General features: G+C 44.0%; 1 protein-coding gene across 1 annotated transcript; it reads right to left on the reverse strand.

The window, feature by feature from the left end:
• Nucleotides 1-8,395: 8,395 nt before the first annotated feature.
• Nucleotides 8,396-10,022, reverse strand: LOC143557056 (uncharacterized). The gene has a single exon (XM_077046224.1). It carries the CDS (start codon nucleotides 9,945-9,947, stop codon nucleotides 8,511-8,513), a length of 1,437 nt encoding a protein of 478 aa, XP_076902339.1. The 5' UTR covers nucleotides 9,948-10,022; the 3' UTR covers nucleotides 8,396-8,510.
• Between the last annotated feature and the right edge of the window lie 1,681 nt (nucleotides 10,023-11,703).

An 11,703-nucleotide genomic window follows, 5' to 3' on the forward strand; every position in this document is an offset into this window, starting at 1 on the left:
CCGGAGAACCAATGGCGACGACGGTGACCGGCATCAAGAGACCGGCTCCATCGGGTTCGTCCCCGCCCGTCCGTACGTTCAAGCTCAAGAAAACCCGTAAGTACAACTCTTGGCTTTTATCTTCGTAGTTTAATCTTCCAAGTCTTTTAACACTTTTCTTCTTTACGCAGGTGTGGATGTTGACGCATTCCAGGGTGGAGCCCAGAGGAGTACCTCTCCGCCGATGACGGTAGGCTCGGTCAGCCTATCTGAGGCGACGACCCAGGCGCCTGCGCCTGTTTCCGCTGGATCAGTTGCTCAGTCCCTTGAGCCGACTGTTCCAGCCGAGATGACGTCACCGCCGGTGGTAAGTGCGATTTTTACAGCATCTTTCACCGAGCCGGCGGTTACGATTGCTGCGGATTCTACGGCCGCGACTGCTGTAACACCCCGACCAAAGGCGGATTATACATCGGGGCGCCACATATTGTTTCATTACTCGTGACACTATTGGGTGTCAATATTTAATAAATACATTCATTCGCGCACGCCCAAAGTAAAAATAAGATAACATAAATCATCATAAATCAATATATTATAAATCATAATATTCGAACAGCAATAACTTGTCTTGATACATTTTAATCTAGGTCAAAAATAAAGAAAACTTCCTACGTGTCCACAAGCTCCAAAACAGCTACTGCAAACCTGAACATGTGTTAAAATAAAACGTCAAACACTTGCGTGTTGGTGAGAAATCAAGTTTAATACAATACATAGATAACCATAAATCTGCGCGCAACATGTGTATGTCTGGTTTTCAACAAGGGTGTAATCTGATCGGGACCAACTCTAAGATTCATAGACTACCAGTGCTCACAATTGAGCTCACAAACAAGAAAGACTGTGCAAGTGTAAACAAAAGAGAAAATCATAAACGATAGTTCTCCCGTGTTCATCTAATGGTACCATGAGAACTGCGGAATAGACCGACAAGACGGTTAATGATCCACACATACAAATAAACAGCCAAGTCTACGTCCTCAACACATGGGATACTGCGCGACTAAAGTTCATAAACAAGTTTAAGACTCTAAGTTTGTATGAACACATGAACATCCCAAAACATTAAAAGCCAAAAAGGGATTAGGTACGAGATTACTCACTTGATAAACGATGCGGTGTAAGATAAAGCAAGAACCAACTTTAAACAAGCACAAGTTAACCTATAAATAAGATTATTGTTTTAAGTCTTGATTATAAGTTTGCATAAGTAAATTATTATGTAATATATATATATTACCGAAAATCTGGGCAGAAGAGGGGAGAGAACGGAGGCAAGAGAGGAGGCGGCAGAAGGACAATCGGCAGAGAGCAAAGGAAGAGAGAGAACAGGAGGGATTAAGTGTTTGTGTGTGTAGTGTTAGGAAAAATAATACTATTATTTATAGGGAAACCCTAGGGAACACAATCCCTAGAAAAAGGGGAAAAGATCTCAAAAAGCAAAAGATTCCAAAAGCAAAAGATATCAAAAGATATGGCAGCTGCAGGGGGCAAGATAAAGCTGACAGGGAACAGTAAAAAGCATGGGCGGTTCAGATAAAGGTACAGGTCAGGCATGGAAAAAGCAGATCTCAAAAGATAATGTCAGTCACTTTTTCTGCCAACCAATGGGGTTGGTGCGCATGCTGCGCCGAAAGTAACTTTTCAGACATAAAGCAGATTAGGTCAACAGCACAAAAGATAAGACAACACGAAAGCAAACGGCTAGATTTAAACAGAAGAAAACTCAAAGGGTTTAGCGCGAGAAAGCTCGAGCGCGAAGGCAGACACAGAAGGTCAAGAGAGCGCGAGCGCGAAGGCAGACAGAACCAACCTTAACGCGTCGCGGAAAGAACTACATTTCTAAGCGCGCCGCGGGAAGAATCACATTTCTTAGCGCGCCGCGGGAGGAACTAAAATTCCTAGCGCGCCGCGGGAAGAACTATAATTCTTCGCGCGTCGAGGGATGAACTACGATTCTTAGCGCGCTGCGAGAAGAACTACAATCCTTAGCGCGTCGCGGGAAGAACTACCGTTCTTAGCGCGCTGCGAGAAGAATTAAAATTCTTAGCGCGCTGCGAGAAGAGTTCGTCTCGCGTATCGCAGGAACAGATGGTCTTCACGCAGGCTTCCTTGTAAGGGGTCTGGCGCGTGGAGCTGCGCAGACAACCTTAGGCGGGAAGGAACAAAGGACAAGCAAAGAGTTAGAAGAAAAAGAGGGAAACAAGGCGTAAGGGCGGGACGGCGACAAGAGGGAAAAGAAGGCGGAAAGAGAGAAGAGGGACGGGACGGCGGAAAGAAAAAGAGAGAAAGAGGCGGGAAGGAAAATATATTATTATTATTAAAAGTAAAATATAAGTATAAATAAATATTAAATCATAAAAGAAAGAGATCGGGTCAGAGAAACGGGTACCTGGGTCGGGTCGGATTGGGGCAGATGTCACAACTGCGGCGGCTGCCACCATGCCCCCGCCACCGGCACCGACGGCCGGCCCATCAGGTACGCATGGGAGTACTCGCCAATCTTTGCCACCTTCCCATCTGCCTGACCTTTTGGATGGGTTTCCTTTGGGTTCAGGTGATGGGTTCGGCGGCTATCGGCCTGTTATAGACCCTACAGGTGCGTAGGGTTCCTTTGGCCCTTTTTTACTTTTATTTTTTATCATCTTTTCCTAACTGCTTTTTTGTTTTTTGCAGTGTCGGATTCCAATGAAGTGTATGTTCCGCGATGGAACATACGCCGAGGAACAACCCTTCGTACCCCTGTGGAGTGCGTGGAATGGGCTCGCCACGCTGCTCCCCATGGTGCTTTGGGGGAAGCCATGGCTAGCTACCAGGAGGGTAGGCTAACCAATGAGCTTCGGGTTCTCCAGGCCCGGATGCAGCCGCGCGTCGAGCTGCTTTGTCGTGAAAACGACAAGTTAAAAGCAGCTCGCGCCAAGGAAGTATCTCAAGCGCGGGCTCTTCGGGAGGAGAACCAAAAGTTGGCCGCAGCTGCTGCGGAGAAGGAGAAGGCCTTCAAGGCCCTCGAGGTTGAGGTTCAAGCGCGACTCGAGGCCCGCTCCAAGGCTGCCCAAGCTGTTAACGAACAGCTTCGGCTGGCTAAGGAGACTGCGAGGAACGCAACCGAGAGGGCCACCAAGGCTGAAGCCGTTGCTGAGCCTTTACGCGTGGAGAACGAGGAGCTCAAGGCCAAACTGGAGGCTCTCCAATGTGCTCATGATGCCTTGGCGATGGAGGATGCCAAGAAGCTTCAAGAGATCCTGGACCAGAGGGGCGTGCTTGATCACACCGAGCGGAAGCTTAAGGGCGTTGAAGAGGCTGCTGCAAAGGAAGTGCTACTTGCCAACCTTAACAAAAGCGAAGCCGAACGCGCCTGCACCCAAGCTCAAGCCGCCCTCCAAGAAGCTCTGGTTGCCAAGGAATGGCTTCTTCGAGAAGCGTTGCCTCAGGTATGTTTGGCTTTACGTCTTCACGCTTTCCTTTGTACATAGAAAAGGTGTTTTGACACTTGTATTTTCTTTGTAGGTTGTGCATCGGGTCTTCTCAGAGACTACTTACGATGATGCCATGAGCGCAGCCCTCAACGCTTCTCATGAGGATGGGGAAAAGGCCGGCTTCCTACTTGGTCTAGGGTTCGTTGAGAAAGGCGTCCCGCCTTCCAACTTCCCTTTGTTCGATGCGGACACCGAAGCTGCATATGACCAAGCGGTGAACCAATACGCCGCCTTCCCGCATCCGGTGGTGGAGAAGGTAAACGAAGTTGCTGCTGCTGATGACGGGCTACTTATCCTTAAGGCTTACCTTGAACAGCCACGCTCTACTGACGGCGCTGGTCCAAGTGGAAGTGGCCCTGAAGCCTGATCCTGAAGATCCCTTCCCGCTGCTAGGATAGATTTAGTTTGTACAGATTTACTTTCTTGTAGGCGGGTAGTTACCCGGCCATTCTTGTAACGAATATTTATGAAATGTAAATCTTTGCGCGGCTAAGACCGCTTGATTCATTGGATTCCTTGCTTTATAAACGTTATATGACTTGCATACTTAGTTTAAATTAGCAATTTTCCAAGTGTAGAATAAGTTAACCTGTTGAACGTGGTTGATAATGGGTTAAAGTTTTGCTTCCTCTTTCGTGATTGTGCGGGTAGAACCGTCACTTGCACTTAGTAGGATGGCTAAACTTTAACCTTCATCTGACCTGCGTGTAGGTTTTCCTCATCTTTTGAGGATAAGTTAACCTTTGAACGTGGTTGATAATAGGTGTGAAGTTTTGCTTCCCCTTTCGTGATTGTGCGGGTAGAACCGTCACTTGCACTTAGTAGGATGGCAAAACTTTCCCCATATCTGACCTGCGTGTAGGTTTTCCTCATCCTTTGAGGATAAGTTAACCTTTGAACGTGGTTGATAATAGGTGTGAAGTTTTGCTTCCTCTTTCGTGATTGTGCGGGTAGAACCGTCACTTGCACTTGGTAGGATGGCAAAACTTTACCCATATCTGACCTGCGTGTAGGTTTTCCTCATCCTTTGAGGATAAGTTAACCTTTGAACGTGGTTGATAATAGGTGTGAAGTTTTGCTTCCTCTTTCGTGATTGTGCGGGTAGAACCGTCACTTGCACTTGGTAGGATGGCAAAACTTTACCCATATCTGACCTGCGTGTAGGTTTTCCTCATCCTTTTAAGAATTTTGTTTTAAACCGTTCGACGCGCGGTTGTCAATAGGTAGTGTTCAGTTTCCTTTCATGATTCACGCGGATCGACCGGCACTTTCATTTAATGGGATAATTGAACTCTTCCCCTTCAACTGACCTGCGTGAAGGTTTGTCACGTTATTGGGTTTGTGCGGGTAGGACCGCCTTCCCACGCAACGACTTCACGTAATGTGAATGCCGTCACCAGTGTTGCATAGTTTAACCGTTCGACGCGCGGTTGTTGATAGGTTATTGTTCAGTTTCCTCATTATGATTCGTGCGGATAGACCGGCACTTTTCATTTTTGGGTGCTGAACCTTTCCCCTTCAACTGACCTGCGTGAAGGTTTTTTCACATTATTGGGTTTGTGCTGGTATAACCGCCTTCCCACGCAACGACTTCACGTAATGTGAATATCGTCATATTAGTGTTCAGAAAAGTAAAATCATCAGCTTCGATGTTCTAGAGAATCATTTCCATTAGAAGTGGCTCTTGGCCTTTTCTTTACAAATTGGAATTGATTTACATGCAAACTGTGTAAATAAGCTCCCCTCCATATTGTTGGGATGGGAGTGCCATCGAGCCGATACGCACCTGGTTCGGGATCTCGTTCTTTACGCAGCATGTAGTCTCGACATTGAAGCTGGAATTTTTATTCGTGTTTTCCCCAGCTGGGGTTCTACACGCACCCGCCTGCTCAGCCTTTATTGCGCCACGAGGTGCGCGAGCGTCCCATCTCTGACAAATGCTTCAACCATGTCTTTTACGTCTATGCATTCTTCAGTGTTGTGGCTTTTTGTCTTGTGAAAGTCACAGTATTTGCTCCGATCAGCATCGTGACGATGTCGGATTATTGGAGGCTTTGGCCACGGGAGCTCTTCAGTGGCGAATATCTCAGTGACGCTTTTGGTGAGTGGCGTCCATCTGGAGTTCCGGTGCGGCTGTACATTATCCCTTCCGCCCAATCGATGTTGCAAGCCGGATGAGGTGTCAAAGTTTACCCTTGACTGCCAAATGCCTAGCTTCCGCTTTTTATTTAGTCGGGCGGTGAGGACATTGTCTTCTCTCGTCTTCTGAGTGTAGAGGTTTGTGCTCTGTGGGAGATCTCTACCCAGTTGTTTCTCCGTTTCCGCATAGCGTTTTGCTGCTGTCATGATGGCATCCCATGTGGATGGCATGCCATCTTTACCCGTTAGGGTGCGGATGAGCTCTGGGTCATGCGCGCCCTGGATGAAGGCAGCGCGAACAAGATCTTCGCTGATATTGCCCAAACTTAGCTTCTTTGAGTTGAAGCGAGTGATGAAGTTTGGCAGAGATTCATCTTCTTCTCGTATGCATTTGAGGATTGTCCATTGCTCCTCGGTATACTTCCGTTGCTGGCTGAAGTGTTGGCTAAACTTCTGCTGGAAGTCTGCCCAGTCGTAGATGTGGTTGACCGGTAGACGATCAAACCAAGCTCTAGCAGCCCCAACAAGCGTCATTTGGAACATGTAACACCACGTGGGTTCCGTCCAATTGCTGACGGTTGCCCCCGCTATGAACCTGTTCAAATGATCGTCTGGATCAGATATACCGTCATATGTGCCTATGTTAGGCATTTGTTTGGCACTCTTTGGGGCGATTGCTTCCGCAATGTCCCTTGCAAACTTGGACGTTCCTGCATTTGCAATGTTTGGTCTGAACGTTTTGGAGAAATCTCGTGGACTTCCACCTGTGCTTTTTGGTTTGAAGGCTTGTCCAAAATGCCTTTTCGGTTGGGATTCCATTTCCTTACGCTTCCCTTTTGCCCTATGGCGAGGGTTCGCGTCGGAGTCGAATTCCTCCGAGTCATCCTCCCAGTATTCGAATTCGTCGGCCTGTTGTACGGAACGCAAGCGTTCGTTCAACTCGGCCTGGAATTCCTTTTGTCGTGCCTCCGCCCATGCCTTGACTTCATCGAGAGTTTGGCGGGGGAGTGTTCGTTTCTCAACCTGGGTATCCGTGGATCCTAGTAGGCGATCATTTACTGCACTTGCCCCAGCATGAGTAACTGGGGTAGTGTTCGTAAAATTTACTTCACTTGCCCCGGCTTGGGTAACCGGGGTAGTGTTTGTAAAAACTGTGTTACCGGTATTCCCCCCAGTAGCTGGGGTTGTGGTTACCGGAATTTCTCTAACCATCTTTGTAGAAGTTTGAAAAAACTGGAGAAAAATGTAGTTCTAGCTTTATGCACGGATGGCGCCAATGAAGAAACACTAACCGGACCCCGGACAGATTACTGGTAACCTGGGGGTTAGATAGATGTTTCCCACGAGGGGTTGGACCCTGAGAAGATGGTTCTTCTGATAACATGCAAAACAGACACCGTGAGCTCGTCACTGAGAAGGGGGGGGGGGTTCCTCCTTGTGACCACCATCCGGCGTGAGAATCAGACTAGATACCAAGGCTATAATGTTTCAACTTTCAAGAATGACTGCACATGACATTGTTGCAAGTTCCAGGTCACAAATTTGAGTTATGAATTTTATAAGATTCAACAATTGTACAAAATTTGGTTGCACATGCATGGTTTGTAAGTCTCGGGTTATGAATTAATGAATATCATCCAAAACTCATAAAACTTGGGGAATAAGAGCATCCATAACAAGCTCCATCTCCCTAAGTCCGAATCTACGTGATGGGCGGCAACCTCAAGAAAAGCCAAAGTGCATCATTGTGGAGAGAGATTCTTGAGAAGAAAGTTTGCTCCTACAAACTTAAAACAAACTTTAAGTGTATATTCATCCTCTCTTTCTATCTCACATACATATATATATACACACATTATATGTATATAACTTTAATAGGTTTGTAGAGGTTTGTTGTTGTGGAAAAAAGTAAGGTTTTTGAGAAAAGTTTGGAATCTGATGTGACGATGATGTGATTGTTTGTGAATGTTTGTTGTTGTGGATGCTCTAAGTATTGTCGTTGTTACGATCTCATATACGCCTTGAAGGGACTTCACGTTATGAATGTTGATTTATGTTTATAAAATTAATGTATACACAACTATGTTATGTCTATTTTTGTAAACATTTTTGAGATAAATTTAACACAAACTTTCGTGTAACTAAATATGAACAATTTTATATGTGACTCTTTTGAAACAAATGTTTTATGAAAATATAGAGAACAATAAACACATTTGAAACAAATGTTTTATTAAAATATAGAGAAAAATAACCACATTGTAATGATATATACAAATTTATATAAAATATTATATATTAAAAACTATTTAAAAATTTCAAACTAAAATTGAACTTTATATAATAAAAACTAACATAGAGAACCTGCACACCATGAAAATTCCAGCTTCGAGAGCTAACCAAACACGGATACTACATTAGGCAGCTCCTGTAGTGTTCTGCATTTATCTGCATAGTCTTGCAGAATTAACTGATACCAGGTTGGATTACTTTGCTTCAACAGAAATGAAATACAGGTTCAAACTAGGAATTATCGCCAATGGAACCTGAAGGTGAAGCCTGGGGAGCTCCTTTGGGTGCTTGCGTGGTTCGTAAAGAATATCGACTTACCCGAATATGCTTTTCAGCTTTTGACCGTGTAATTAAGCTTCAACCCATGGAAATCGCACAGGATATTTACTGCATGCCAATTACGATAAAAGCGGGCTAAAAGATCTCAACTCATCAAACTCAAACACAGCACAAAATCAGCTCGTAAATTCTCAGATTTACACACACTTTTATGTTGTTTTGTATACAAAGAATCCGCATATATTCAAATAAAACCTATTCACCTGTTTGAATACAACAGTTTCATTTAATACCAAGACCTTTCATCAGCCTATTATAAGTAGCAATATCATGTATAAACTCTTTATCCAACATCTCATCCACTATAGCTTTCCCATCTTTCTTATTCTTTTCTTTCGAATATCCCGATACTAATATGTTATAACTTACTTCATCAAGACACACCCCTTTTTCAAAACCCAACAACCTTAACTTATTCGCGTCTGATGTTCTTCCCGAATTACAAAGATCACCAAGAACACAATTGAAAGTCACACTATCAGGAACAATATCATGTTTAAGCATCTTATCCATTAACATATGCCCCGATTCAAAGTTCTTAATCCTCCTTAGACCTTCAATCAAGATAGTACACGCGATGGAGCTTGGAGCATTTCCATTCTCCCATAACTCGTCTACTATTAATCCTGCTTTAATCACATTCCCTTGATCACAAAGAGTCTCGATTAAGGAAAAATAATCAAACTTTGCTGGTAAAACTCGTTTTCTTGAAAGATCAGAAACAAGATCACACGCTTCTGAAACCCTGCGTTCTTTTATAAGCCCGTCGACCAAAATCTCACACGTTACACTCGATAAACCGCATCCCAATTCGATCATCTCAAACGCCATTCCTATACCTTCTTTGAACTTTCTTTCTCTAAAGAATCCCTTGATTAAAGTATTGAAAGTGACCACATTCGGAACACAACCCTTCACCCTCATTTCCTTAAACACCTCTAACGCTAACTCGAATCTCGAACTGCGAAAATACCCGTTAATCAATATGTTGAAAGTGGCCACATCGGGTTTGACCCGATCTTTAACCATTCTCGCGTAAAACTCCAAACCCTTTTTGAATTTACCATACTTAACATAACTATGAATCATTGTATTGTAGATGGCTACATTGGGTTTGCCATCAATTAGTCTGAGCATTTTATTAAAAACCTGGTGTGCATCATCCAGCCTCCCGACGTTACAGAACGAGGTTATCGCGAAACGAAAGATGGGTTCGGTACGGCTACAGGAAAAGATGCCGTCTGAGCACGGGCAGGGATTGGAGACGATGAAGTCAATGACGGATGACAATGAATCCAGGCGGTGAGTGATGGCGAGGGTTCTGACCATCCATTCATAGGTGGAGTGGTCGTGGCGGAAGGAGTCGAGAGTGGCGGCATGGCGGAAGACGTGGAGGTCGAGGTGTGCGAATTTGGGATGGTGGTGGAGGTGGTTTTTGAGGAACGAGAGGAGGTCGCTAGGGGTGAGGTTGCTTTTGAGGTGAGTGTTGATGAAAGTGGTGAGTTGGGATTGAGTGGCTGCGGTGGAGGAGGTGAGTGTGAGGGTTGGCGAAGGGGTGAGTAATGTGTCTATTGGTGGCGGTGGAGGTAGAAAGTTGGTGGTAGTCGATGGTGGTGGGCGATGAAGTTGTGGTGGTTTTAGGAGTTTCCTATAAGTCATTTCTTCTAAAGAGAAATCTATTGAATCACTTGATCATAGTCTTTATATCCAAGCAAGTAAAGATGACCATTTATGGCCAAAATCTTCTCTCGGCTACTAACTTCCTTTGTTTCTTAGCATAGTTAAATGATAATTCGAGTCTGGTTTAGGTTTTCTTTTCTTACAATCCTGCAAAATAAAGGTGTGAAACTAAGTTGTGTGATTTATAACTAAAATGTTCTATACTAATCGATATAGCTAATAGGTTTCGGTTCAGGCATTTCATCAAACACCTGGTGTGCATGATAAAGCTGTATAAACATAAAATGCGCAATCTTATCTGAATAAAAGATAAAATCACCACACAGAAATAAAATGATCAATGCTTATAGCTGTGTCTAGTTGAAGTAGGTTTCAGTTCAAGCATTTCATCAAACAACTGGTGTGCATAATATAATAATAATCTATCCAACTATATAAACACAAAAAGAACAATGTTATCTGGATAAAGGATTAAAGCAGCACTGAAGAATCAAACATTTCAATGAATTTCAGAACTTAAAAGCAACGTATTGGGTCTGAACCTAAGTGTATATTTCGATCAACTTGAAGGCAGCACATTAATACTAATGCGATGGAGAGCAGCTGCGATATTGTCCAGTGGGATTCTTCAAAGTACGAGTAGCGAGGGTGTAATGGGTACGGGTTTGGTTTGGCTGATGGTTAGGTTTAAAACCGTAAACGGTCCAAACCAGTTATCGGTTTGGTTTTACTGTCGTTTTTCTTTGTAACTTCCGCTTAGTTGGTTTTAAAAATTTTAAACATAGTGAATGGTTTGATTTACGGTTTAACGAAAAATTGGCCGTATAAACTGAACAGGACCGGATGTTTCGTAAATTTCTTCACTCGCCCATGTTTTTCATTTCAAATAAAAGGATCTAATTACAACAAAGAGACAGGTAAGCGGACAACAAGCTGCGCCGCAATCCTCTTTTGAATGGCAAAACCGATCATACTGAAAACAAAATTATCGTTCTTCGGTGTCGTTGAGTTATTATGCACGACCCGCTGAACTCTCTTTAGAAACGTAGCAGCATCGGGGGCAAGAGACCCAAATGTATCAAAAGCAAAATGAACGAAGGCGTGTTGATTCTCCACACATGCCTTCTCGTGCTTAGCAATTTTTCCTGCTTCTGCCTTTAGCACGGCCTGCCTAGCAACAAACCTGGTGTCCTTAAGCCCGACAAGAGGGGACACCCCAGTAAGGTCCACACAAGCATGCCCCCCCCATCCAAACACAAGAATGCCCGCTGGTCGGAGAGTATACCTTCCTTCATACAAATCTGACAAGAAATTCATAGGAGCCTCTTTTCTTGCCGAGATTCCCGCCCGTTTTAACACATCACAAAGGACATCCCTGACCTAACCCTTCGATGGGGGTGATAGTAAAAAAGTCTTGAGCATGAGGAGCCTGGAGACATTCTAATACCGCTCTGTGACGAGGGACATCCATTTTACTATAAACTTTTCTCCCTGTTTTAAATAGTAAAATGGATCAAGAGATACGTCAAAGGTACCCTTGTGAGTTACATATTTTTTTATTCAAAAAAGTCTATAATTATAGGATACTTCAATCAGGCCCGGCATAAAGCATGTGTGGGCTACGCATTTGTGCAAGACCCATCAAGGTTAGGGACCCATAAGTTTTAATTTCTTTTAATATATTTTATATATTATATCACTTTTTAATTTCTTTGTACATATTTTGAGGCCTATT

This window comes from Bidens hawaiensis, unplaced genomic scaffold, assembly GCF_021521415.1.
Source record: "Bidens hawaiensis isolate Kalapana, Puna unplaced genomic scaffold, B.hawaiensis_p1.1 tig00018785_1, whole genome shotgun sequence".
NCBI lineage: Eukaryota > Viridiplantae > Streptophyta > Magnoliopsida > Asterales > Asteraceae > Bidens > Bidens hawaiensis.